This window comes from Epinephelus fuscoguttatus, linkage group LG22, assembly GCF_011397635.1.
Source record: "Epinephelus fuscoguttatus linkage group LG22, E.fuscoguttatus.final_Chr_v1".
NCBI lineage: Eukaryota > Metazoa > Chordata > Actinopteri > Perciformes > Serranidae > Epinephelus > Epinephelus fuscoguttatus.
This window is the reverse complement of record NC_064773.1, coordinates 2,334,740-2,362,729: the sequence shown is the minus strand read 5'-3', so window position 1 is coordinate 2,362,729 and position 27,990 is coordinate 2,334,740. Positions and strand designations below refer to the sequence as shown.

At 41.4% G+C, this 27,990-nt stretch overlaps 2 protein-coding genes across 4 annotated transcripts; one reads left to right on the top strand and one right to left on the bottom strand.

Moving 5' to 3' along the window:
* The first annotated feature begins 1,100 nt into the window (after positions 1-1,100).
* Positions 1,101-9,722, top strand: LOC125883243 (uncharacterized). Of its 2 annotated transcripts, XM_049567493.1 has the most exons (3): positions 1,101-1,326; positions 3,749-4,016; positions 7,177-9,722. In XM_049567493.1, the coding sequence occupies exons 2-3, from the start codon at positions 3,758-3,760 to the stop codon at positions 7,428-7,430; spliced, it is 513 nt and encodes a 170-aa protein (XP_049423450.1). In that variant the 5' UTR covers positions 1,101-1,326; positions 3,749-3,757; the 3' UTR covers positions 7,431-9,722. The 2 variants fall into 2 exon arrangements, with proteins under 2 accessions (XP_049423450.1, XP_049423449.1); XM_049567492.1 differs by lacking the exon at positions 1,101-1,326 and having other exon boundaries at positions 2,962-4,016.
* Positions 9,723-12,820: 3,098 nt separating this feature from the next.
* On the bottom strand, positions 12,821-27,820 carry LOC125883230 (F-box only protein 15-like). Of its 2 annotated transcripts, XM_049567465.1 has the most exons (11): positions 27,673-27,820; positions 24,117-24,211; positions 22,198-22,281; positions 19,408-19,512; positions 19,043-19,270; positions 16,586-16,774; positions 16,387-16,510; positions 15,218-15,300; positions 14,491-14,636; positions 14,273-14,397; positions 12,821-13,915 (listed from the first exon to the last, which is right to left on the bottom strand). In XM_049567465.1, exons 2-11 carry the CDS (start codon positions 24,119-24,121, stop codon positions 13,649-13,651), a joined length of 1,356 nt encoding a protein of 451 aa, XP_049423422.1. In that variant the 5' UTR covers positions 24,122-24,211; positions 27,673-27,820; the 3' UTR covers positions 12,821-13,648. The 2 variants fall into 2 exon arrangements, with proteins under 2 accessions (XP_049423422.1, XP_049423421.1); XM_049567464.1 differs by lacking the exons at positions 24,117-24,211; positions 27,673-27,820 and adding an exon at positions 22,373-22,809.
* Positions 27,821-27,990: the final 170 nt, after the last annotated feature.

Below are 27,990 nucleotides of genomic sequence, written 5' to 3'. Positions count from 1 at the left end.
TATGAATAAATATAGAGTGGAAACGCCCATGCACGTGCACCAAGATCCCGCAGTGGGTTTTTTTTAGCCGCCCGTTCTCGCCCACAGCAAAGTCCAAACTGCCCGCTCCCGCAATATTTGTCCCAATGCAGCCCTCTAAAATGACCATGTCAGTGTCATCAGAATAACAAGTCCTTGTGTTATTGTTTACAGACAAGATAGGCAAGATGCTTAACCATGTTGTCAGTATAACAGTGTACTTAGAGACTTACCTTATCAGTCTCCATGTTCGCCGCATGTGATGTCTGTGGCGGCAGAGAGGGTACAGCTCCAGGTGCCAGACGCAGCCTTTTTGCAAAACCCATAGTTTTCTGGGTGAAATTATCGAACCGGTCTTGGGTAAAATGAGCGCTGCATATGCGGGAGTTTTGTTGGACGACTCCACCACGGCTCACTAAAAACGCGGTCCAGTTTCCCCCTAACTCCTCCTCGGTTGGAAAATAAAAAAATGACCTGTCCTCACCAGAGGGTGTGCATCCGGGGACGGCAGAAACGGGTATGATTGATCAATAGATAGATCGATGGATAGCTAGATGGAAAGATAGATAACGTTAGCTAGTTAGATCGCTAACGATAGCTAGCTAGCTAGCTAGATACGCTATATAAAGTTAGTTGGGTAGCTAATCGCAAAGGCTATGTAGAGACGAGTTGGCTCAGACTCAAAGAAGCAGATTTAGCTGGAGCAGAAAGGTTTTGTTGCGCTGCCACTGGGGGGCGGGATGAGACAACTGACAGATGATTTATGATTGGTTTGGAATTTATTGCGTAATAAATCTGAGAAATAACCACTGCCCAATCAAACCCAATTTCAAGAATGTACAAAAACGTAAAAGACAGATATTTCGAATTTGGATGGAAACTGATTTCTAATTGTTTTACATGTTTAATATTATGTAAATAAGACCCTAAATTACATAGTTAGAAGGCTATTGTGGATTTGGGTTTCCAGAGGCTTTAAACTATCGTAGTAAGTTAGTTGACGAAGGTATAATTCTATTAAAGAAGAGGAAGAATATCTTCCAGCAAGTCTTATTCATGAGCTGGTCTGATGACTTGTGTATGAGCTCACGTGGAGTCCACCTCAATGAGGAACCAGAGAAAAACAGTGCAAAACCAAAAGATGATGAGAAGCTTGTGAGAAAAGCAAATCAGAGTTTTTAAGTGGAGGCAGACTGAAAGTTCCACAGGAAGAAGAGGAAGTGAAGGAAAAGACAACTTTCACTTCTCCCTGACTGAGGATCACAAACTCATTGTTCTGCACTTGAAGAACTCGGTGCTGAATTCTTGGTGAGTTGTATCAGTGTTTCTTTATTAAAGAGAGAGAACAGAAGTTTACTCAGGACTGCTGGTCTTAGGTGTAGACGTGTTCTGACAGGTGTAGACGTGTTCTGACAGGTGTAGATGTGGTCCTCTTTGACTCTTAATTTTGGAGGAGTATTTTTTTCTAGTTTTGTCTCCTTAAATAATAAAAATAACTATTAATATTATGACAACTGCTACTACCCACAAGGTTTCTTATATTTTCAGTGTTTAAATCTAAAATCTAACAGTACAACACAATGAATGTAAAGAGGGAGGGTGCATTAAACTAAAGCTTCAACCTGCACCTTTTTGTCTCTGCTTTACAAGTTATGACTTAATATTGTTTGTTTTGTTTTCCTTGTGTGTATTTGAGTTGTTGAATTTAGAAAAAGACTAAATTAAAACTAAACTAAAACTAAATGAGATGTTTACATCTTAAGAAGAAAACTTTATTGATAAAAAGAAATCAGAAGATCGAAAAAATGGTAGATAACTTATAATTTCACTGGGATAATCAGACCATCATTACACTGTAAAGAGCAGTAAAGATAGTAAAGATTTAACTGTTGAGAGACATCTCCCTTTCTCTTAATAAGCATTCTAACAAGTATCAAAACAGTGAAAATTAGGGGTGTAACTGTTCACACAGTTCAGTTTCATATGACACAGTGGTGTCACGGTTCAGTAGGAATTTCACTGATTTCTAAAATTTTTAATTTAAAGATTTTTTTGGGGCATTTTTAAGCCTTTATTTGATAGGACAGACAAGTGTGAAAGGGGGAGAGAGAGAGGGAGTGACATGCAGCAAAGGGCCACAGGCTGGAGTCGAACCCGGGCCGCTGCGGCAACAGCCTTGTACATGGGGCGCCTGCTCTACCACTAAGCCACCAACGCCCCTAAAATTTTTAATTTATAAAAACTACCATCATTAAATATGATGTTTTTGACTTTAGCAATGATGGAGCTGTACCTGAGTGACACATCCTCTGATGAGCTCCTTTAAAAATATTAAAGTTAGTAAAATAGTTATAAACAAATTCAAACAAAGAAACAGTTCTGGTTCTGAAATGAAAGAAAGATTTACTTCTTTTTTCAGTTTCTAAATGTGTAAGAACCATTACACTTAGGTGGAATCATGGTATTACGATATACCGGGGTTTTTAGAAATCCCAATGGCATGATTTTAAATAGTGTCACAGAAACAGGTGCTCCTCCTTCTGTTAAAGGGGAACTAATGTTTTTTTCAACCTGGGCCCTATTTTCCAATCTACTTTTGTCTAAATGAGTGATAGGATGTTCAATATGTGACATTTCTCCAGTATGAAGCTCGGGCTGACCTGCCTGCAGCCCGTGAGCACATGCTATATTAAATAATAGGGCACTCAGACAGCGTCAAACAACGTCAAAATACGTCCACTAAAGTGCTTTTTTTTCCCACACAGATAGGCTCGGATTGTTAGTATAATTATCCGATGACATAACGGAAAGGAGAAATGAACGTCCGTCTTTACCTTAAGCTGGATTCAGACATGTTTCTCTGCCTGTTGCTGCTCCCTCTCTCTCCTCGTCTGCTCCTCAGTTACAATGAGCTCTGCGTCCATGTACGTCCGTGTACTCCGTGTTCACATAAATACGGGCAGTCATTCAAATGGCTCATCCAGATCCAGTTGGTCAAAATCGGGTAAAAATTCGGACATGTTTGTTGTGGCGAGTCAAAACACACTGAAATCTCACGTCTTGCGAGATTTGAGTTGTTGCAGAAAGTTACCGCTGGAGTGACCTCACAAACGCGAGGAGTTACTCTGTTTGGAGTAGTTATGGCTGAATTTTTGGTGTGCACATATAACCAAACAGAGTTAAGCCTCGCTATAACTGCTGGTGAGCAACCCTTGGAAACTGTGTTGTGTGGTCAATAATGAGGAGGCTCGTTGTCCTTTTACACCGCCATTTATTCTCTGAACCGGAACAGGATATGTAGTGGTCAGTCATACATTTGGCTCATTACAGGCAGCTCACAGAACAGCATGTTATGTTAGCATAAAGCTAGCTGTTTCACAAAGTGCATAGAGTCGATATCTGGACACTCTATCCCTCAAAGTCGTAACACATAAACTCGTAACTCACTGCAGTTACATTTTCATAATACAGTCCATATATGTTCATTAATGTCTGTATGTGTTCACAGTCCACATACAGACATTAATACACGATATTTGTTCACAGTCTTGTAAAAAGCCAATGTACATGACCTGATCTGCACAAAACAGCAGACAGACACAGTTAGAGACTTACTGGTGAACACAGTGGAGCATATAAGGTAATGATGTATCAGTGTTGTGTCCGCAGCTTGTTGGGCCAACAGACATTAACGACCTCAAGACTGAACATTTCACTGAATTTTTATCAGGGAGCCAAAATGGCGAATTTTCCAGTGAAGCTCTGGAAAGCTCTAGAGGAATTAAAAGACGATGAGTTCAAGAAATTCAAGTGGTTCCTGAAGCAGGATAACATCTCAGCGGCTCAGCTGGAGAAGGCGGACAGGCAGGACACAGTGGATCTGATGGCACAAAAATATGGCGGCAATGGAGCCGTGAAGGAAACCATGACGGTCTTAGAGAAGATCAGCAGGATTGATCTGGTGCAGGGTTTGAAAAACTCCTGCCTGAGCTCAAAAGGTAAGCTGGGGGAAGGTAAAGAGATGAAAATCTATAAAATACAACTATCAGGAGGTAATGGTCCACAAACTGTGACAAAGGTGACAAAGACTGACAGCACCGAGACAATAATTTGGACGTTCCAGGAGAGGTTCGTCCCAAACGGACACCTCCAGTGTTGCAAAATGAAGCTGAAGTGCCAAAAACTGCAGTTCCTCTAATGTCCACTTGAGGCTGGCTCAGAAAGTGAGTCAGTCCCCACAGACCTCCATGTTAACATGCCAAACTTTACAGCAGAAATAAGCATGTTCACAGCCCGGAACAAGAAACTGTTTTGATCTCTTTAACATATTTGTGAAAACTGTATGGGTGATTAATGTTTATATAACTCACCCGTTTACATTTTAGTAAGGCTTACACATAATTTACATCCTGGCCGCTTTGAGTGACAGGTGAGTGCAGTCTGTTGACAAGTCACTACGACTGCAATAACAGTGGTTAGGTGCCGTAACCATGACGTAACCCCATATTCACAGATTATAAGCGTAGCTGTCACTATTTCAGCGTGTTTTCAGTTCATTAAAGTTAATTCTAACTTTCTGGTTGTCTGAATAAGTCTTGTTCAGTGTTCAGTTTGGTTGTACTAAAATACCCTCTAAGGCAGTGGTTCTCAACCAGGGGTCCAGAAACCCTCTGGGGTTCTTGAGGTAGATCCAGGGGGTCCCCAGAAAAATGGGGAATGGTTTATTTTCACAATTTGATTCAGCACAGTATCAAAGTAGGGGTCTACTACATGAAAACGTTGACAACCACTGCTCTCAAGAGTCAGATGTTCAGTTTACCGGTACGAAGTAGGGCTGCAACTAACGATTATTTTCACTGTCGACTAATCTGTTGATTATTTTGTCGATTAGTCCACTAATCATTTTATCAAAAAATGTTAAAATGTTGAAAAATGTTGGTCTGTCTCTCCCAAACCCCAAAATTATGCCATCTAATGTCTTGTTTCGTACTCATGCCAAAGGGTTTTAGTTTACCGTCATAGAAGAGTGTGTAAAGCTGCCAGTATTTGAACTTAAGAAGCTTCAATAAGAGTATTTTGGGTACTTTTGTAGTACTTTTCTATGAAAAGACTCAAACGGATTAGTCGACTACTAAAAGAGTCACCGATTATTTTAAAAGCCAATTAGTCACCGATTAGTCGACTAATCATTACAGCCCTAGTATGAAGACTGTTTTAATGTTTTTTTGCTAACAAAAATTAGCATTAGCATGATCACAGTAAACCATAGGGTGTAAATGCACCAAGTTAACAAAGTTAACAGCTAGCAGTAGGGTTAGCTCCAACCTCACTTACAAATATGTTCAAATCTAGCTCCAAAAATCCAAGATGGTGATCTCCTAAATGCCAAACTCTTCAAAACAAAAGTTGGCCACACCCATTATTTTATACAGTTTATGGTTTCTTCAAATGCAAAGATGTAATCAGTGGAAAAAATTGGCTTATGGGGGAGTTAAGCTTTGAGGTCAAAGGTCAAACCACAGGCAGAGTTTGAGATTCGTGCAAAAAAAAAATAAATAAATCCAACTATAGGCCTAGACAGTTTCGAGGTCTGACCCTACCACACTGGGTGAAGCATAACAATTTTACATACAACGGTGCATTACGACTCATAAATACTAAATAAACACCACAGGCCTTAAATTGCAAAGCAGATTTTAACTTACATTGCGAAATGTCCTAGTGGAGAAGTAAACGTCTGTTTTCGCCCTGCGTATACGTCCACTATGGTCTCAGGTGACAGCTGCGCTGTGATGTCGCTCTCAATGTGAAGTAGCGCAAGGGACGAAAATCTTGTCGCCCCCATAGTTGATCGCTACTCTTCAGTAGAGTGACGCTGCTCCAGAGCTGCTCGAAGTTGGCTGCGAGCTTGCTGCTGTCTCTGTTGGCCTGTCATTGAGGGTGTTCGTTGTTACAGTGTTGGATCCTGATTGCTGTCCGTCTGTGTCCTTTGGAACGTTTAAAAACCTCCTAATGTCCATATTTTTACATTTATGTCACGACTAGCTTCCCATCACACTATGACTAGCAGAATTGCTGCAGGAAGATGGAAACGGAAGAAGACTTGTCACATGACTAAGTAAAAATATCTATTATTTTTTGGCGCTCCAGTCACATGAATTCAGGGATATTATCTGCCGTCACTGTATATGCTTTGTGTCACTTAAAATATTTAACTCCAAGGGTCAAACCCTTCTTTACATCGTAGGAAGAGTTTGTTCAATCTGTACAAAAACACTGAACCACTGGTTGCCTGGCAACCTCACCCAGACAACAAGATTCCAGGAAGTTGCTGTACGCAGGCCAAGCCCCCCAAAAACAGCGCTGAGCTTTGAGGCCAATTTGACATAGTGGCAAAACCGTGGAAATACAACTTCCAGGTCCATCAGGTGATACCATGGGGCCCAAAAAGACAGTTTCTCATAGACATACATTGTAAAAGAGACGTCTGTATATCAGCGGAGCATCTCAACCCTCACTATTGGGATTTGATCCATTCAACCCGATATCATTTAAAAAGTCTAGGAGAGCCAATTTAATCATTTTATCCCAATTCAAGTTAGCAGAGGGCTAAACCTGGATGTCAGACACTCGGCCAGCAAAAGTCTCTACACCTGCTCTATGGCCCCGACAATGCAGAAGCAAGGTGGAAGATCGGGTAATTTTACACAAAGAAGTCAGACTTTTTGGCGTCACGCATCACTGAGCAACTTTTATAAGACTGAACAGGGCTCCGCCTCCAACGCTGTGTCCAGTTCTCTTTATACATTCATGACCAGGGCCAAGAAGTCCTGAACATAACCCCCAGTTCCCTTCGGACATAGCCAGGCCACTGTTTAGTTTGTAATGCTAAGCTAAGCTAAGGCTGCTGACTGTAGCGTTATATTTAAGACAGGTATGAAAGTGGTGTTGATCTCATCTAACTCTCAGCAAGAAAGAAAGTCCCCAAAATGTCAAACTATTGCTTTAAGCTTACAAATGATACAATTATAACCTCTGCTGAAGTTATAAACACACAAAACTAACCTAAAACTTGAGATTTCTTTTAGATAAAGCTTTAACATTTAACTTTATTATATTTATCATCGTGTGTGTGTGTCTCTGTGTGCCTTGTTTTAGACCTCAGGCCGACAGATTTTGGTGCTCTCAAAGACGATCATGAAAGAAAGCAAGCCGAGCTGAAGGGTGCCCAGCAGTTTGCAGTGGACGTGACTCTGGATCCTAACTTCACCCGGCCTGGTGATCGAGAACACGTCCGCTGTGGTGATGTGAGAAGGACGCTACTACTCAACCCTGAGATAATTTACAGATGTGTGTGTTGGAATGGCCAAAGAGTTGATCAAAAGGAAGAGACCAATCACAACAAGTCCTGAGAATCACTACTGGACTTCATGGTTGAGGGACGGAGATGAGCATAGTGCCAATGATAAAAACCCTGTCTAGGGATGCACAATAATATCAGCACGTCATTGGTTATCAGTCGATATTGGCTTTATAATGAACTATCAGAATCAGCCAACATGATTTTTCCTATTTTGCACAATGAATGAATATTACGTTCACTGAAAAGTATTTCATGTCGCCATCTGCTGGAGGGCCGTCATGTCAAGAGTATGTCTGTATAACATGATGTTAATGCCACTACAGAAGAGACTTGATGATCCCTGAAATTAGGTGGGGAAAAAGTGGATATATCGATATAGGTATCAGTAAATGAGTTGTCACATATCGCCATATTGAGTATCTGCAAAAAATCCAATATCATGCATCCCTGGTGTGATCCGTCCCAACTGGCGCCCTCAGAAGGTGGGACTGTTTGTGGAGTACGACAAGGGAGTGGTCTCCTTTCATGCTCCTCTGATTATTGCTCATATTAAACACACTGATTAGATTCATCCTTTGTTTTCCCAGAATAAATGATAATGCATGACTGAAATTCTACTTTATTCTGTTTCCTTAAAGTCAGTGGTGGAAATGGACAGTTTTTACTAGTGGAACCCTTGGATGTGGGTGGATGGGCTCCGGACAACGGACGCGGACCCCACCTGCATCCCCATGTTCGGAAAATTAAGATAATCATTAGAGATATAAACAAATGATGCTTTTCTGCATTGCACAATAATGTAGGATACACTTTGTTCAGATTAACTCAGTTGATTTTACGCATTACCATGAAAGCTACACTAAAAAAAAGATTACCAAGATCTACTGATTATGTACTAAACACGTTTTCCAAGCAAATACAACATGCTAACGTTATTAGCGCCAGCCTATGGCATTTTACATTGTATACATTAGCCTAGCGATGAGCGGAGATTTCCTCTGCTCACATGAAACCAGGATAAATCCCAAAGTATAAATCCCTGAAGGATAAATCACACACAAGACTTAAAATGCTATCTATTTTAGTGGAGGCTTTATTGTCTTCACAATTTAATGTTACTTATCTGTGAAATTAAAGTAAATACAAGATTCATTTCCACTGAGGGAAATGGTCTCAGCTTACAGAAACTGACAGGAGGTCTGCGTCACCGCAACGCTGAGCGTGAGGGTGGGCGAGTTCAACTTTCTGTCAACAAAGGGGGTGTTTTCACAGGTAACTTAGCCACAGCGATTATTCGACTAATGAAAATTTGGTCAGACGAGAGCATAGCAACCAAATAATTGACGAGTCGACCAGGAGACTACAGCCATACAACTGTGAAGCTATTCCTGTAATTATCCGCAGCATTCTCTATTCACTATAATAGACTGTGCATACAGACATGAGAACAAGCTAGCTAATGAAAATAACACTAGGTAGCGTTAGCTAGTCTAAAGCTTTCAATCCTCTGTCAGAAGTTAGTTCATCTCATGTAAAACCTTCACATAGAGTAACTGGCTAATATCTCTGACTAAATTAAACCAGCAAGGCTTGCTAATCTATGTCTATAACGGCTAGCTAACACCTTGGCTGGTATACTAGCTACCATATCAGGCTGTTACCAAGGCTAGCTGGTAAGCTAACATTAACATTACTAACAAGCTAGCAAGCGTGTTAGCTAGCTAGCTTTAACACACAGTACACAATGCTATAATAAACACAAAATCATCAAACAATCAAGATTAATGTTATTTTAACAAGACTAGATATGTCAAAGACACCACCAATGTTTGAGGAAATTCAAGCGAACTGAACTCCCACCATCAACAGCTTCATAACTTAGCAGCTACCGTTGCTGTTCGTGTGTCAGTCTTTCAAGTTCTCCTCAGACAACGCACTTTGGCAAAAAATGTAGCTGTCTCGAGCTGGCAGGGATGAATTCCCATTGGCTGTTGGGGCTGCAGATGGATTCAGTGCGCTTAGGTGCTTTCGGCAAAAGGAGCGTGCAGTTTAGAAACACTGTAAAACCTAGAGTTGTACCGATACCAGTATCGAAGATGCCTCTGATACTGCCTAAAATGTGGTATTGGATATCGGCGAGTACAGCCTATGACCAATCCGATATCACGTAATGCCTCACGTCATTACGCATACGCACGCTACAGGCAAACACAACAGAAACGGAGTGGAGTTTAAAAAGCATTCTACTGTAGCCTTTAAAATGTCTTTTTTACTAAATTGTGTGGCTGCACTTTAACCTGTGTCTTGATCTGTGTCAACACTGGATAATAATAAAATAAAAAGTTTTATGGCATTCTTTCTACTATTATGTATTTATTTCTTAATATTTTACACAGAGTTTTAGGAGTTGAGACATACAACAGTTCATATCTTATCCATTTTTTTTTATGTGCTGATATCGGATCGGTACTCAGTATCGGCAGAGACCTAAGGTTCAGGGATCGGAATTGGTATCGGGAAGGAAAAAGTGGTATTGGTACATCTCTGGTAAAACCCTTATATAAAACATTGAATACTCTGTATTTTCTAAATCTACTGAGAGGGGACAGGCTTTCCCTCTTGACTTTTACTCCTGAAACTCCGTTACAGTACGTATTTTTTACACTTTAAACCACATCTCAAGCGAGAAAAGTGTCTCCTTTGGATAAAGTTGTGTGGTAACGTTAGACCACAACATCAACTCAACGTGAATAAGATTAACAATGATGTCTACATCTGTTCTAAGGTAAGTCAACATTGTGTTTGAGGCAACATATTGTCACTTTGCTGGAAAGAAATATAAAGTTATCTTTAACATCTCTAGCTAACGTTAGCTAAAGTTAGCCTAACGTTAGCTCCTAGCTGCGTTGTTCATCATGTCACCTTGTTTGCTGTTAGCTGTTGTCCAAAGGGCTCTAGTTAAGCTAACGTTAACTTCTGGAGCTTAGCTTCATTAACTTATCTGTAATGGCAGAGATAACAAAGGTTGGCAAACGTTATGCTGAATGATTCAGTGTAAATACTGTAGCACCAAACTAACGGAGAGACACTCTTGGTAAAGATGGTAAAAAGGCCGTTATCCTTTTCTCATATTCTGAGCCAAAAACCTTAACTTCAGTGGCACTTTAACTTGTTGTCTTTGATGGTGACAGCAACCAGATGCGGTTCACAAGCGTACACTGTGACCTGTAAATGTTGGCTTGTAATTTAAGCTTTTCATCGACCTTCTCAACAATAAAATGATGAATATATCCCTCCAATGCGTAGTTTAGGCCCTTTTGGGTACTTCTCAATGACATCTGATCGTTATGTCCCCAAAAATCATCAGTTGCCTACTGTGAAATGCCGTGTACTGTGACACCTGCCATAGCGCCGGGCACTGAATGCTGATAGTTTGTCTGAGTGAGTGGAGGGGGCGTGGCTTAGCCATAGGTCAATTCCGCCTAGCAACACCATAGGAGCGGACCATAGTCTGTCTGTAAAAATACGTACAATGTCCGCAGTTTGAGGATTTCTTTAAGATAAATGTAAAACTATGCTCTGCTAAACTGTCAAGAGGAGGGACAACACTCCGTCAACACAAGTGATCTGACAAAGGATCTGAAGAACCAACACCACAACAAGTTCAAGGAGTTTGCTAATGCTAACGCTAACACTAGCAGCGGGAAACAGCAACAGCCCACTTTGCATCAGATGCTGGGAAGTGGGAGAAAATGTCCAGAGACAGTAACAGAGGCACTCACCCAGTGCTTGACCAGCCATTGTCAGTTGATGATGATACGGGATGTCGAGGTCTTCTCAGTGTGCTGAAGCCCAGGTATGAGACTCCCAGCCGTCACCATGTCACAGACACCGTGTTACCAAAGTTGCACCACTTTGTGGAAAAAGCACATCAGCAGCCTGTTGCAGGACATTTGGGCCATCAGCTTCACCACTGATACTTAGACCAGCAGTGTCAGCCCAGTGTCTCTCATCAGCTGAACTGCACAGTGGATCCAAGAGCAGACAGTGGTCCTACATGCATAACAGTTTCAGGTTCACACACTAGCCAAGCCATCGCAGGTGTGTTTGGGCATGTGCTTCAAACGTGGGGCATCCCCAAAACTAATTCACTAATTCACCATAAGTGATTAGGAGGTAAAGTACTCACACTCACTATAATAATTTAAGACGAGCTCATGTTCTACCAGTGTAAGATTATTGTTTTCACTGTTTAAGGTATAAAGATTGTTTTGTCTCGCACATCACTGCTGCAGAGACCGAGAACATGGTGATGATGGAGCTGCAGGAGGTGTTTAGAGGAGAGGCAGACAAGCAGGAGGATCTGGGGGAGCCACCTGCCAGAAAGCTACACAAGGTCCAGGGACAAACCTTGGAGAGCTGACAACTGCGCGGGAAGACAACCCGGTGTAATACTGGGGGGTTAACAAAGTGTGCTTTCCCACTCAGATGTCACACAGATGCCTGTCGTGATGACATCATTTCAGTTGTTCTGCTACAGTTGTGTGTTGTATGTTGGTACTGAAATCCACTGAATGAGTTACATTTAATAAGGTGTGTGGCAAGGCCATGATTGTTAAGAAAGACATACCGTGCAATGTTAAAATCTCAGTACTGACAATTTATTTCAGTCAAAAGGGAAGTAACATCGTAGTGAAATATGTGGCAGTGGCACACAGCTAAAAGGTTAGTCAATAACCACAATCTCTGACAGTCAGAAACTCAACATCTCACGAAAATCAGACATTTTTTCAAAGTAAATTAAGAAGAACCCCAACAGCAATTTAAGAACTCAGATCTGTGCTCAAAATAGAAAAATATTGTTCATAAAATAATCGAAAAATGATCAATAAAATGTCTGAAAAAATTAATAAAATGTCTGAAAAAATATTAAATATCCGAAAAATTCTCAATTAAATGTTCCAACATATTTATAAAATGTCCTGAAATATTATCAATAATATGTCTGACAGATATAAAATGTCCAACTGACCGAAATATTGGTAAAATCTCCAAAAAAATGTTGATAAATAATTCGACAATCATTCATAAAATGTCCAACCAATGAATATAAATTGTCTGAAATTATTTTGATAAAATTTCCCAAATATCATTAATAAAATGTCCAAAGAATTATTTCTATGTCTGAAAAGTTTTTATAAAATGACATTTTTAACAATATATTTTCGAATATTTAATTGTTATCTGTCGTACATTTAATTAATATAATTTCGGACATTTTATTTATATTTTTTCCGACATTTTATTAATATTTGTCGGACATTTTTAATAATATATTTTCGGATATTTTACTTATAAATTTTCCCACATTTTATTGTTATTTGTCAGACATTTTAATAATATATTTTTGGACATTTTATTTATATTTTTCCCAACATTTTATCAATATTTGTCCAACATTTAACATAATTTTGGACATTCTATTTATTTTTTTCCAAAATTTTATTAATATTTGTCAGACATTTTTAACAATATATTTTCGATTATGTTACTAATATTTCTTCCCACATTTTATTAATATTTGTCGGACATTTTAACAATATATTTTCGGATATTTAATTGTTATTTGTCGTACATTTTATTAATATAATTTCGGACATTTTATTTATAATTTTTCCGAAATTTTATTAATATTTGTCGGACATTTTTAATAATGTATTTTCGGTCATTTTATTTATATTTTTACGACATTTTATGAACATAATTTTGGACATTTTAATAACATTTAAGTTTTGAAATTGCTGTGGTGATTTCTTCTGCTGTAATTTCTGCTGTCAAGGCCGTGTTTTGTCTTTCTACTCTCACAGAAGGCTCGCTTAATTGACTTAATGAAATTCAGATGTTCTCAGTAAATACTGAAATTTAAGGTGAACTTGAAGTTTTATGTTTTTTCAGGATCTTGTCACTAATGTATTTACATACTACATTTTGTATTTTACTCTACAAATGTAACAGAAACAGTGACACTTTCTGTATTATGAACAAAATTCAAATAAAGAATTTTAAAAGCCTTTCTTCTGAAATTAAATCTAATTATTTTTTTTCTCCTGAAACTCGTCAGACAAACATGAGGCTGACAATTCTTTTTTTTTTTTTTTTTTTACTCAATATTTTTATAAAATAAACACATGAACAAACAACTGATGGAACGCTGATTGAAACCAAGGAAACTGAATTAGAAATAAACACGTGAACTCAAACTGAACTTCAGAAGGCAGAGCTGAAACGTTTGTTAACTCTATGAACAGGAATAAAAAGGTTGAAGCCAATAAGAAAAAACTGCCTCTTCTCCTTTAACCACACCAGCTTTAACTCCACCCTGCCGTCTGTGCGGTAGAGCACCATCACAAAGTGCTCACCATCGTAGTCAAACGACAGCCGCCTCTCTGCCGGCGTGATGACGATGGGCGAGCTGAGGCACCAGAAGGGTTTCTGGAACTCGTCCAGCAGAGTCAACGTCATGATGCAGCATTTCTATACGGCGTAAGAAAGAACCATCAGAGCTCACGTAAAAAGGTGCGAGGTGCGACTGTTCATATCGCGATAAACAACACGTGTCTTGATATTCTAAAGTGCCATCGATCTTCTCGTCTGACTCGGCAGGAAAGTAAACAGGCCAAAAAACTGTTCTTTAAGTTTCAATGTAAATATCTGTAGTTTTGATGGTCAGCTGGTTCATGTAGATGTTTCACCTCGCTCAGGGCTGAGCAGACGATGGGTTGTGGCAGTAAACCGGATTATTTTTTAAATAAAGGGCAGCAATTCAAACACACTGCCTGGTCTGGTTATGTGTGTTCCTCCTCATGTCTGTATAGTGTTGAGCAGATGTACCTCCACTGAGCCCTCCACTGTGCCGCTCACCCAGGGCAGTGTGATGTTTCCAGACAGCGGCCTGTGATGGAACAAGTCAGTAGTGTTGATGACCCTCATCTCCAACAGTCCACGCTGGAGACGACCTGCTCGCAGCAACACACTTTTAGTCTTAACAACTTTATCAGGACAGTCATCACAGTGCCTGTTAATCAGACTGCATTTTGTAATCACATTACCCGCGTTAAAGGACAGATTGCCAAAGTTTTCTGACATGATCTCAGCGCCGGGTTTGTGCAGGAGGACGTGCAGACTGTAGCCGTGCAGACCAAACTCAGGGTCGGAGTTATCCACATGTGGAGGGTCGTCAGGCTCAGAGAACGGGCTGCAGGAAGGACAGGATAAAGACATGAAGCAAAAATAATTCATCATTCTGTTTTTATAGAAGTGTTTGTGACATCTCAAATGTGTCTTTGACTTGAAACTGAACATGTAGAAAGTACACAGATACAGAGAGTGTCAGGTGGACAAACCACCATTTTTTTTTAATTCACAATGAAAATAAATTGATTTACACTGGGAATTGTGTGTACTTTGTGTGTAGATGAGGAGCTAGAGTGCATAAAAAAAGCATCGATGTGTGTTTATGAACTGGCCCCCAGCCTCCTGTCACTTTGTAAAAGTGGCCCCAAGGAAAACAAACTGAGTATCCCTGCGTTGACTTACACACTGATTATTTCCATTATTGCTATTTTTATAGAAATAACCAAACACTTGAAAATGTTGCTCACATGTGATCAGCTGGTTAATGAAGCTGCAGTGGTGACTCGTGACCAGCAGAGGGAGCGCTCAACTTGCTGGATAAAATTCAGCAGTTTGAGTTCACATCTGGATACACATCTAGACGTCTGTCAGTTTAAGCAGCAGCAGCAGCAGCAGCAGAGAGTTAATGACAGCTGAACGTACCAGACTGGAGATCCCAGCAGACTCCTCTCCACCAGCCTGTGGAGGTGCAGGCTGACCATGATGAAGGCCACACCGCCGTCAACCTACACACACACACACTTATATTTATCTCTGTTTGTGTTCACATTAAAGAAACATGGGAAACTGGAGGTTTGTTCAGGGTAAAAAACAAACACAACACTTTCTTTTACACACAACTATCCTGTGATGCTGAGGCCGTCTGCACAAAGCACCTTAACTTTGCTCCTTAACGTTTAGTTTTTCCTTAGCTGAGGAAATTACTTAAGGGTGTTGCACAGAATCTCTTAAAAGACTTCCTTAGTCAAGGTCAGACATTAAAGCCCTGTTTCCATCGAGCAGTTCAGTTCAGTTTATTGTTTCTGTTTCCACAGTGAAAATATTTATTTTGACAGCCCTAGTTTATTTGTCCTTGTTTCCTAAGGTCCTCTGTGCATCGCTTCAATAAACTGAGCAATTCCCAAAGTATAAGACCAAGATAAGGACAGAAACTTTAGGCCACCTTAAAGGGATATTGCACCCAAAAATGTAAATTCAGCCATTATCTACTCACCCATATGCCGAGGGAGGCTCAGGTGAAGTTTTAGAGTCCTCACATCACTTGCAGAGATCCAAGGGGAGAGGAGGTAGCAACACAACTCCACCTAATGGAGGCTGACGGCGCCCCAGATTCAAACGTCCAAAAACACATCATTGAAACCACAAAATATCTCCATACTGCTCGTCTGCAGTGACCCAAGTGTCCTGAAGACACTTGCGTGCGAGACCAGCGAAAGCACGTGAACACACGTGAAGGCGGTGCCCATGTCTCATGGTGAGTAGATAATGGCTGAATTTTCATTTTTGGGTGCACTATCCCTTTAAGGAGAAGACTTAATGTTTTGTGTGACTGAAACCTTAACTGGGTTTTAAGGAAAACCTTAAAGTGCTTTATACACCTGGCCTCTGGTCGTCTTCTGCACATTAACACATCAGTATGTGTGCACAACCCTCAGTCTCACGACCTCTTCAACTATTTGCACTTTAACGTGCATGTGACTAATGTTAGGTTCAGAACACAGATATGTCACGCTGACTTTTTATGAGTGTGAATAAAATGCTGAATATTTCCATTTGTGTTGCAGCCATTCAAACATGTGCTCAACACTCACCCTCCAGACGCCTACGATGAAGCCTGGCTGGTGATGCATCACTTTGACTGCTTTGTCTCTGTCAATGAACCGAGGGGGCCGAGTCCTCATGTCGAGCTTTAAGATCAGAGAGCGCCAGCCGGGCCTGATGGAGAGGAAGAGGAGGGAGTGGTGAAGGAAGGGATGAGGCCTTGTACAAGAGGAAAGAAGTGTATCTCACCTGGTCTTCAGCGTCTCCTTCCTGACTCCGTACAGCTTCATGTCTCTGATGTGATGGTATTTGGGGAACCTTCCTTCACTCCAGCGGACGATCACGGAGGACTGGAAGAACAACGCTTTGCTCTGCTTCATCGTGACCTCCTGCCCCCGCCAATCACACACCGTCAGTTCCCAGCTCACACGCAGTTCCCTGGAAAAACACACAACATAAGATGTGAGTGAGATGTATTGTTTCCCAAGTTCTCATGTGTTTTAGGGAGCTACTTGGATTTACAGCCCTGAGAAGCCAAATGTAGATGTGACAGTCTGTTCCTTTATCATGAGCACTCGTCTAAAGCAGGTGAGAGTGGCTTTAGAAAAAGAAGAGCTGTGGTAACACACAATCTGACTAAAGTTACTGAGGTCTGTGAATTAACCTGTGACCTTTCAGATGTGGCTGCTGGACAAACTTTTAAACACACACAAAAACAACAAACAAACACACTGTTCTTTTCCCAACATCCACACTGGCTTAACGTGGGCTTCAAAAATTATTATTTTTTAATCATCATCATCAATCTGCCTTATTTTAATTAATCGTTTGGTCAATAAATGTCAGATAGTAGCTGCTGATGTCTTCACAAACCATTTACAAAGATATAAAACATTTATATCCCACGTCACTGACATTTTACTGTCTCATTGTTTCATCTCATATGATATAAAGCAGCCTACTTTATTAATGGTTCTGATGATGTCACTCATTATTAACAGCCTGCCTCTTTCACATGAACACGCTGGTGGCTGGACATGAAAACCCAGAGTTGACTCAACTAGTTGACAACCAGCTTTGTAGAATCTGTTATCAGACGGCCAATGTGACGGGTTAGTCAGGCCAGATAATGAGATGATATCCCGGGTAAGTTGAACTGGCTTCATAGTACAGGCCTCAGCTCTGATCAGATCTACTGATCAATTGACCTATAGCTAAGCCACGCCCCCTCCACTCACTCGGACAAACTATCAACATTCAGTGCCCGGCGCTATGGCAGGTGTCACAGTACACGGCATTTCACAGGAGGCAACTGATGATTTTTGGGGACATAACGATCAGATGTCATTGAGAAGTAACCAAAAGGGCCTAAACTACGCATTGGAGGGATATATTCATCATTTTATTGTTGAGAAGGTCGATGAAAAGCTTAAATTACAAGCCAAAATTTACAGGTCACAGTGTACGCTTGTGAACCGCATCTGGTTGCCGTCACCATCAAAGACAACAAGTTAAAGTGCCACTGAAGTTAAGGTTTTTGGCTCAGAATATGAGAAAAGGATAACGGCCTTTTTACCATCTTTACCAAGAGTGTCTCTCCGTTAGTTTGGTGCTACAGTATTTACACTGAATCATTCAGCATAACGTTTGCCAACCTTTGTTATCTCTGCCATTACAGATAAGTTAATGAAGCTAAGCTCCAGAAGTTAACGTTAGCTTAACTAGAGCCCTTTGGACAACAGCTAACAATGATGTACCATCACCAAAGTACAAAACTAGAACAAAATAGGCTAATGAACTCCCAGCAAACAAGGTGACATGATGAACAACGCAGCTAGGAGCTAACGTTAGGCTAACTTTAGCTAACGTTAGCTAGAGATGTTAAAGATAACTTTATATTTCTTTCCAGCAAAGTGACAATATGTTGCCTCAAATACAATGTTGACTTACCTTAGAACAGATGTAGACATCATTGTTAATCTTATTCACGTTGAGTTGATGTTGTGGTCTAACGTTACCACACAACTTTATCCAAAGGAGACACTTTTCTCGCTTGAGATGTGGTTTAAAGTGTAAAAATACACCTGGTCGCCCAGCCTCTCAGGATACCTTGTGTCAGGGTTGCATGTACCCCATGCACACCGTTTGACCATTTTTAAACTTCAAATCTCAGAAAAAGCTCATAAAACCCAACAAACTGACTTTCTGTAATGCATTTCAATGGACGTCCAGGCAGAGAATGTCCCAGTGTATGGGAATGGCTATACGCACTGTGATTGGCTCATCGCGTTTGAGGGCGGGACATAGCCATAGGTCAATTATCCGCCCCACAACTCAAACCCCACAAACTGCTGCTGAGGGAAGAACTCATGAAGAGTTCTGCCTGTGCTGCGTTCACTGACCTACAAAACCTCTGAATTTAGAGAGGGAACACAGAGTGATAAAAACAACAACAAAATGATAAGTTTGCTGACAGCCTGAACACACCACACAGAGGAACATTTCAGGGTCAGGAAAAACAGAAACACAAAAAAAGGGGCCCTAAATGTGATTATGATGGATAATCTATCTACAGATAGTTTCTAGTCTGTGATATTTTTCACAGAAATGAACTCAAACAAATAAAAATCTGCAAAAAGGAAATAAATCAAAAAGTAAACAAAACCTTAAAAAGGAAAAACTGATCAACCGGACGACCTCACGTACCTGAGGAACCCGTCTGTCCTCCACGGTAACCCAGTGAAGGGCCGAACATTTATCATCTCTCTCCTCCACATGTTAATTTCCGTCGCATTCACAGTCCTGAAGTATTTCTCCTTCCAGTGGCCCATCGAGCAACCCTCCACCTCCGCTGGGTCCACCCTTGGTGCTGCTGGCTTCAGATTCCACATTCGACACCCAAACTCTGACATGTAAATCCCACGCCATATGACACTGCGATGACAGAAGGTAGAAACAAAGTCAAGTGCTACTTACAGCGTACTAGAAACATTCGAGCACTGTGTGGGGCAGTTATGACTTCAAATACTGAACTACTGAATGTTGGGCTGTGTTGACTCTGTCAGACTTACTCATCCTTGGAGAGCTCGGAGAACAGCTTGTTGACGTGGCTGATGTAAGACAGTGAGGTGGCATCCAGGTACGAGAAAATCTTCACCAGGATCTCATGTGGCAGCCTGTGAAGGAAGTAACCCGGTGTTACTGCGAAGAACTGATGCCACTGTTTTCATTCCACCTGCAGCTGAGTGCTGAAGCGAGTGCGCCTGCAGCTCCACTAAATGTGAGCTCAAAGATGCTGAAGGCAAAGTGGAGAGAGTCAAGATGCAGTGGCCAGGATGTGCAGGTAGCCACACCTGTAGCCACCATGTTTCAGATGATTACTATAAGTTGGGGTGGGGGAAAACATCCATGCAGCATAGCATCACGATATTTTGCGAGACTATATTGGATCAATCCTTTATTATATGAATCATTCATTTTTCCTAATACACATAATACAACTTTTGGTCCTATAATAATAAAATCAGTTGCTTTATTAGTCCTGGTGAGGTCAGCAGAGGTCTCAGTCAGCAGCATTTGGCAGGAAGTTCATCAAAACAAAGATGGAGACAGAAATCAGAAATGTGCCGTCAGCGTTTAAATCAAACATCTGGACTCATTTTGGATTTTCTAACACAGAAGGAAAGGAGGACTTGGGTATGACACGTGTGATTTACAGGTGTGTCATAAGAATAAAATACTCTGGGAATACTAAAACATGAGGGCTCACCTCACGCCACCATCCAGAGATAGCGTTAGCTCCTGACGGCCAAGCTAATGCAAAAAATCAACACAGGACACACTGAGCTCGATGAAATTACCATCAACTGTGAGAAAGAAAGAAAATAACACAGTCCATCACCTACTTCATGTGCGAAGATCTGCGTCCATACAGCTGCTGAAACCAAGGCTTTTGTTACACGCTAAAACATGTGAACCCAGGTATGTGACTCCGCCCCCATGTTTTGTCACCATCACATCTGTTGTGCCAGGTGAACTGGTGGCTGGATTAACTGGTGAGAGAGACAGATGTGTGGTAGGCGTGGCCTTTGAGAACCCGTTGTCAGCGAAACAGGAAATGACATTTTGATCGCATCACACCTCTTTTACATTCATTTAGCGCTGTCATTTGAAACATGATGATAAGAACGGTTTGCTGGACATTCATTTTATTAATGGCTCAACTGATCCACTGATGCCCTCCAAAGTAACGTTGAGCCACGGCGATATCAAGCCAAGTCTACAGAGAAGTGAAGCATAAAGGTTCATTCTCACTGCCGCGATGCAGAAATGCGGGACAGATTTGCGGAATATTTGCACAGTGCTTTTGATTTTAAACCATACACACAGTCACGGTACAGACGCAGTGTGGAATTTCGCGTTGTTGTGTTCCAAGTCCACACAGTGTGGGTGAACATGGACGAGAGTAGCAGCAGCGACGATGACATTATTGTCATTTACATTAACTTAGCTAGCACTAGCTAGCAAGCTAAGGTTTAACAAGTGTCAACATCAACTTTCTTTAGCACTTACCACTCTCACCGCAGCCACCAAGCTGGACGATGGACTGCCAGACGTTGTCCTTTAATTGATTGTTCAAAAAATCATCCCGTCTTTTATCAAAAATGACGGGGTGCTGTGAAATGAGGTTTATCAACCTCTCTCTCATTCTGTCCTGCCTGACCGGATTTTGGACTCTCCCGGGTCTGTGCGACGTCACTATTAACAAACAATTTCATTGGCCCAGCTGTGTAGTTCTGCCTGCGAATTCCGCAGGGGTCAAAGTCTGGGCGGAAACTTTTTTCACCGCACGAAAGTTCCGTCCCAGTATGCAAACTTCCATAAGAACCCATGAAATCAGCTTTTATATTTTTCCACAAGAATAATCCGCGCAGATATTCACCCTCAGTGAGAATGGACTTTAAAGCTGAGAAATCTTTGAGTACAGCAGGAAGGGTGACGTTAACCTATGACTTCAAGGTCAGTGATTCATATGTGACCCTCACATCATCTGACAGAGGACTGGAGGCTGAGATTATTATTTAGAGTATATTACCAAGAACTTACATTTACTTATTTAACCTTTATTTAACCAGGAAGCAGTGACACTGTTCAACAATGGTAGATTTTAAGAGCTTTTTAAATATGTTGAAAGGTGGTAGTGACTCCAGATTTGAGGTGTTTTGGAGTCCACTCCAGGCGTATGGTGCATATGAAGAGAAAGCTGTTTTACAAAGTCCTGTTCTTGTTGAAGGAGTGGTTAATAGTATTTTTTTCTGATGAACGTGTGCTGTAAACACTAGTATGATATGTGAGCAGATTTAAAATGTGAAAACGACTCTCGCAGCTCGACAGTAAACTCCATGCATGTGAATGTTGGACAGTTAGGTATCTTAACAGCCTGTCACAGGTTACAGCGTGATGACAGAGGAGGATAGTTTGGCACCAACAACCATGCCACGTTCAAAGTCACTTTAATCACCTTTCTTCATCATGACTACATGCACTGAGTTGCTACCACGTGATTGTCAACTAGCTATTTGCGCTGAGGAGCCGTTGAACAGGTGTACCTAATAATGTGGACGGTGAGTGTAGTTGCAGATCAGTTGGCTAACCAGGTGACACAATCAGTCAGTGAATGAATTAATTACCAATAAACATAAAATTAAAGAATTTAAATTAAATGTATTAATTGTTTTTAGTCAATTAAATGTTATAAATAAGAAATATAAAATATAATCTGCAGTGTCCTTTAACTTTGTCTCTGTAAGGAACAATAAAGTTATAATTTGACACTCAGAGACGAGCTAACATTAGCTTACCTTTCTATGAAGTTGTTCCTGGGTGGAGACGTTTTAATGTGGGGGAAATGTGATTTATTTCCCTCTGCTCTCGGGTCCGGGCGGCTGAGACACAAAATAAAAACAGATAATGTTAACATTTAATCTCCTCGACGTGAATCTTCGGTGTTGTCCCCGCTGCTATCCGCCATGTTACCTGAGGCTGTTCCCGCTAACCGAGCTCGGTGCTGCCTGCCGTTGTCTCCTCCTCTGTCCTGTACCCGGACCCGACCGTCCTCCGGCCGTACCCGGCTTTCCTCTCCCACGACCCCGCTGTTGTCCAACCGGAGCCGGCTGGACGGGTTTCCTCTCTAAACCCTCAATTAAACTCCGAAAAAACTCCCCTCGTCCCGCCGCCATCTTGGCTCTTCTCGAAGCTGCTGTCGCCAATCACGCAGCCGAGATGACTTCCGGCCACCTTGACTTTATTTGGTCAATAGCGCAGCCACACCGCTAGAGGGCAGTGTAGTTTTATGATTCTGGATTTATTGATTAATGAAGGCGCCAGTGAATGAGGGATTTTTCTGTCCTTTATGGTTTGCAGAGTGGTTAATTGATCTCTGATAGATATCTGACATAATGTAAAACTATCCCATTCTGTGTACTAGAGAAGGCTTACATACAGTAACTCTCTGTATACAGTGTATAAGACAGCCACATTACCCATGATGCAGTGGGAACTGCAGCTTTTTACTGTCACAACAGATTACAGTATCTTACTGTGTGGTGGTAAATAACTGTAGAAATTACACAAATGTTCTGATGAAGGTTTAATAGACCTACTTGTGCTAAATTTGAGGAATTCTTTTAAAGTAGTCCATACCCATTGAGTACAGCATACCATACCATGACTTAGTCATACCAAACATTAGAAACAACACCAACATTGGTCCACAGGGGGAGCCACAGCGATCGGTCGCATTTTAGCCATTTTGAAGCATTTTTCTGTTGTTATAGCGCCACCCAGTTGCCAATTAGAGTTAAATTTCTCCAGTCACCTTGAGGCGTCCTGTTCTACATATCTACCAAGTTTAGTAAAAATCCATATGGCGGTTAGGCCTAGATAAGAAATGAGCTCTCTAGCGCCCCCATTTTGTTTGATGGGCTCAATAATGGAGGGGTCCCCTCAGATTATGTGTGGTCATATGCCTACAAAGTTGCGTGGTGATGGGTGAAACCCTTGAGATGTTCTACACCTTTATGTGATGAGCCACGCCCTCCGCAATATTCATTGCCTTATAGAAGCTCAGTTTTAGGAAGTTTTCCAACTTTTGCCAAGAGGGAACTTTAGATATTGGTCCCTAGATTATGTTCACCCAGTTTCATGCAGATCGCTCAAACTTCCTAGGAAGAGATCCATTTGAAGTGTTTTTCAAACAATTCAAAATGGCGGAAAATCTCTATAAGCGGAAGTTATGGGTTCTTGAGGCAAATGTGTTCCTCATGAGGAGAGGCATCTCTGTGCAAAGTTTCATGTCTCTACCACATACGGGGCATGAGATATGCCCATTCAAAGTTTGACATTTCAATGGGTTGCTATAGCGCCCCCCTTTGGCCAATTGATGTAATATTGCTTCATTGGCATCCTCCCATGACCCTCTACCACTGTGCCAAATTTCACATGGATTGACCAAGTCAGTGAGGAGAAAAACATGGAACACACACACAGAGTTTTCCTCATTATACAGTAAGATAAATAACGAAAAATAACATTGGGGGAGGAACATGATCAATAATGCGAGACAATTAGAGGAATTATTTTATATCTGACTAATCCTGCACACATATCATTCTATTCTATGGTAGAAGTGGGTTAACTGTGTTCGACAAGCTTTTAGAAAGAAGTGAGAGCCCATTTTACACACACTATACCACATTATGTCATGGAGACTCAAACCCACCTCATTTTTAATGTGCAGTTGAACTCTTTCAACAGCGGGCTGTTCGTTACTTCACGCCCCCCTTCACACCAAACTTCACATTTCAGCTGTTTCACCTGGAAAACATTAAATTAAACAAAAACATTTACAAAGAAGGAGTGGTGATGTCTTCATTCTTAATTCTTCTTCTGTGGTGGTCATGACAACAAGTTTACAGTTGGTAACCAATGGAGGAGAAACTGGTGGTAGTGGTTGCTGGATACCCAGAGCTATACGGCCTGATGATAGACAGCAGGTTGTCAAACTGCCCCTGAGTCATCCTAAAATCTGCCTGTAAACGTCCATGATGGAGGAGAAGCTCCTGGACCAACTGGTGGTACTCCCCATGATCCAGCCTCTTTTTTAGGGTCTCATGTACCCACACAGATCTCTGTTTATCTGCTGACAGCCTCTCACCCTCAACCAGAGCTACAGACAGCACCCTCTGCCTCAACATGGCAGCAGCTACACACTCATTACTGCAGGATACATAAACTGTAGATTGATCACACAGGAAGGTTAGGGTACAGAGATGAGTCTGTGGTTGCCTGGCAACAATAAAAAGGTGGAACAAGTCTTTTTTTTTCACTGGTGTCATTTAATTAAAAGAATGCAGTGTGGCGCAACTCACGGTTTGCAACCTGCAAAATGCTGTCTGTGTGACCAGGGCCTTAGTTGGTTCTGCTGGTGCGTGTGTTACGCAAGTCCCTCTGTAATTCAACTAAAAGCTGTGAAACCTGAGACCACACACACACACACACACACACACACACGCTGATTGAAACTTTACTGTCAACACGACACTGCCAGGAAGCGACAGTGAGCGCGCTCTCCTGTGTCTCTGATGTAAACGTGTTGTTGGTCTCCAAGCAGCCAAATAAACAATCACACACAGTGTAGGTGATGATGTCCTCTTATGGAGAACAGTGGACGAGGCAGAGATGAAGAACATCGCTCTGCTCTGCTTCACCTTCAGCATCATCCTCTGTTTTCTGGGACTCTGTGGTTTAACTCTCTCCTGGTGAGTATCTTTGGTTTCATCATTACTTCAATCAATCAGTCCATCAGATTTTATTTATAAAGCTCATTTCATACAAAGTAAGCTCAATAATAAATGTGCTGTGAAAACTGACAACATGGAAACAGATTCCGTCCCCTAAGCAGAGGGGGGAGCAGGGCTACAGTCTCAGCCCCACTGTTTAACTAGAACAGTCAGATATCGCTGGTTTCAGCCTTTCCGACGCAGAAATTAAATGCCTACTGTTTTGCAGATGTTCTTGATCACTACAGATGAGCAGTATGGAGATATTTTGTGGTTTCAATGATGTGTTTTTGGACGTTTGAATCTGGGGCGCCGTCAGCCTCCATTAGGTGGAGTTGTGTTGCTACCTCCTCTCCCCTTGGATCTCTGCAAGTGATGTGAGGACTCTAAAACTTCACCTGAGCCTCCCTCGGCATATGGGTGAGTAGATAATGGCTGAATTTACATTTTTGGGTGCACTATCCCTTTAAGATTTAAAATAATAATAATAATAACTTAAAGGACACAGAGAAAGGTCCATAGCATACCACATAAAAAACACACAATCATCCATGTACAAAACTACGACATAATAAATCCAATATATGAAAAAAATATTTTAAAAGACAGGAAATACCATCACTATATTATGCAAGTTCATAAAAATGGACAAAATTCATTAAACTGCATCCACACACACGCTGGAGAGCCAGTGGCCCCACAGTCTGGATGAAAACCTGACTGAGATATAGTCATATGTAAGATTATGTAATAAAGCAGAACATAGGCATCAACACTTAGAAACATCTGTCTGGCACTGCACCATCGTGGAAGTTTAAGAAGCAGTCTCATTCCATCATCACAGGCCACATTAAGTCTCTGCATGTTGCTCTTCCCACAGGAGCACCACAAGTGGGCAGTATACAGCAGAGTGCAAAAATACAAAGAGCTCTCTTCACACTAACTGAACATAAACTGAATTTGCAAGCAGCATATTAGAGCTTGTGCATACAACTTGTGACACTGCCTGTCTTTGTCATCGGATAAGTCATTGACACTATGATGGCCGAGATATTTAATCTCATTACACACTTTAAGAGCAACACCAGATAAACATCATTCAGGAAATACTAGTTTATTGTCTTTAAATGTTTATGCATTTGTAATAATACATTTTTTTCTTTAAAAATTTTCACGGTCTTGAATTGTAAAGCTTATTAAATTGAACTGGGGGGTGGAGACAAATAGACAGAGAGAGAACAGGTAGGTCTAAGCTTGACTTTAAAGGATGACACAGTAACGGAGACTGTTCCACAGAGTGGGGCCGTAATGACTGAATGCACCTTCGACAAATTTATTCAGGATCATGGGTACTTTTATAAAAACAGACTGTGATTAAAATAACACGCAAAGTTTGAGTATAAACAGCTGCACAACATGTGAATGAAAAATGACATCAATAAACAGCAGGAGTGTACGTTAACTTTGTGCACACAGCAGTGGAGCTGCAGAGGTTTAAAGGTTTGCAGCTCAGGACACTGAACTATAACATGACTATAAATGTCGTTTTGCATCTGTCTGTCTTTCGAATGAATCTACTGCTGGAAAATGATGTAAATCTTTTTATCTATTCAGGCTATTGATCTTGTTTCCCCCCAGAATAGGCCTTATATATCTGTATATCTCTGTATCTATCGCTGTCTACATGTTCTGAGGGTGACAATGACAGGGATGGGGAGGTAGTAAGAGCATTTTTGGCCCACCTGGTCTTCCATACATGGGGTGCTCACTGTACATACAGCAGGTAAAAGAGTGGGGTAGGTGGGGTATTTTCCTGCAGATCAGGACATGGAAGTCTGTCTTTATCTTTAACAGTGTCAGACAGTAAGAGTGAGTAGATGGCAGAAGAAACTGGAGGCCAAGTTTGATTCCCTTATTGTTCAGATGTAGGTGATCACAGGTCAGACTGTTTCCACAACGAGTCAAAGTGGTTCATAAAGCCATAACGACTGGTCAGCACTGTGGAGATGGAAGGGATCTGGGAAAGAGAGTTCCCCCTTGACCCGGGGGGAGGAGGGGACCGCCGACGACTTGGAGGGAGGAGGGAGTCAGAGGTCATCAGCTAACTCCACATCAGCTAGTCAGGACACGATCTGAGACTAAAAGTTTGTGAAAGAGCTTCTCCAGGGACAAAAGTTAAGATTTAAAGAAGGACAGTTGAGCAGGAGCCACGCTAGCACCGACAGCTAGCAAGTGTTAGCAGTCCGGTCTCTCAAGTGAAGAACCCACGAGTGGACAGGCTGAGTAAGTTACTGTCCGTACACCCAGCAGAGAGCTCAGCTTCTGCACCCACTCAGATGAGAATGTCAGAGTAAAATACAGAAGCAGAATTCATTAGAAACCTGAGTAGAGACGCAGCTAGCCTAGCCACCAGGCTAAAAACAAAGCTAGGCTAAGCTAGCTAAGCTAGCAGCGGGAGGCAGTCCGGTATCAGCTGACAAGTGAATAAAATATTACCTTGTTAAAACAGGTGCAGGACAGGCAGGGTCTAAAAGTGTGGCGTTAAATTCTGGATTAAAAACTGGATAAAACAGTAAAAAATGTCAATTTTCAGTGGAGCTGTAGACAGACGTACACAACGCAAGCGCATGCGCAGAAGAGAAATCGGTATGCTACTCAGTATGACGCGTCAGTGTTGTTGCCATGGTTTCCTGCCGTTTGATAACTGCTGTCAGTAAAGATGTGTTCACTGGCCTGCTGGTTGAGAGCTCTGATCTTCGACAGTAAGTAGACCTTGAGTTAAGATTGAATTTGTTAGTTTTAGTCAAACCGCTT

Bases quoted from the DNA above. Each gene is read 5' to 3' on its own strand.
- LOC125883243 (XM_049567492.1), top strand. From the start codon at position 3,662: ATGATGTATCAGTGTTGTGTCCGCAGCTTGTTGGGCCAACAGACATTA. The intron at 4,017-7,176 runs GTAAGCTGGGGG...GCCTTGTTTTAG, and splicing joins CTCCTGCCTGAGCTCAAAAG to ACCTCAGGCCGACAGATTTT.
- LOC125883230 (XM_049567464.1), bottom strand. From the start codon at position 22,575: ATGGCGGCGGGACGAGGGGAGTTTTTTCGGAGTTTAATTGAGGGTTTA. The intron at 15,301-16,386 runs GTGAGTGTTGAG...GTGTGTGTGTAG, and splicing joins TCATCGTAGGCGTCTGGAGG to GTTGACGGCGGTGTGGCCTT. The intron at 14,398-14,490 runs GTAATGTGATTA...TGCTGCGAGCAG, and splicing joins CAATCTGTCCTTTAACGCGG to GTCGTCTCCAGCGTGGACTG.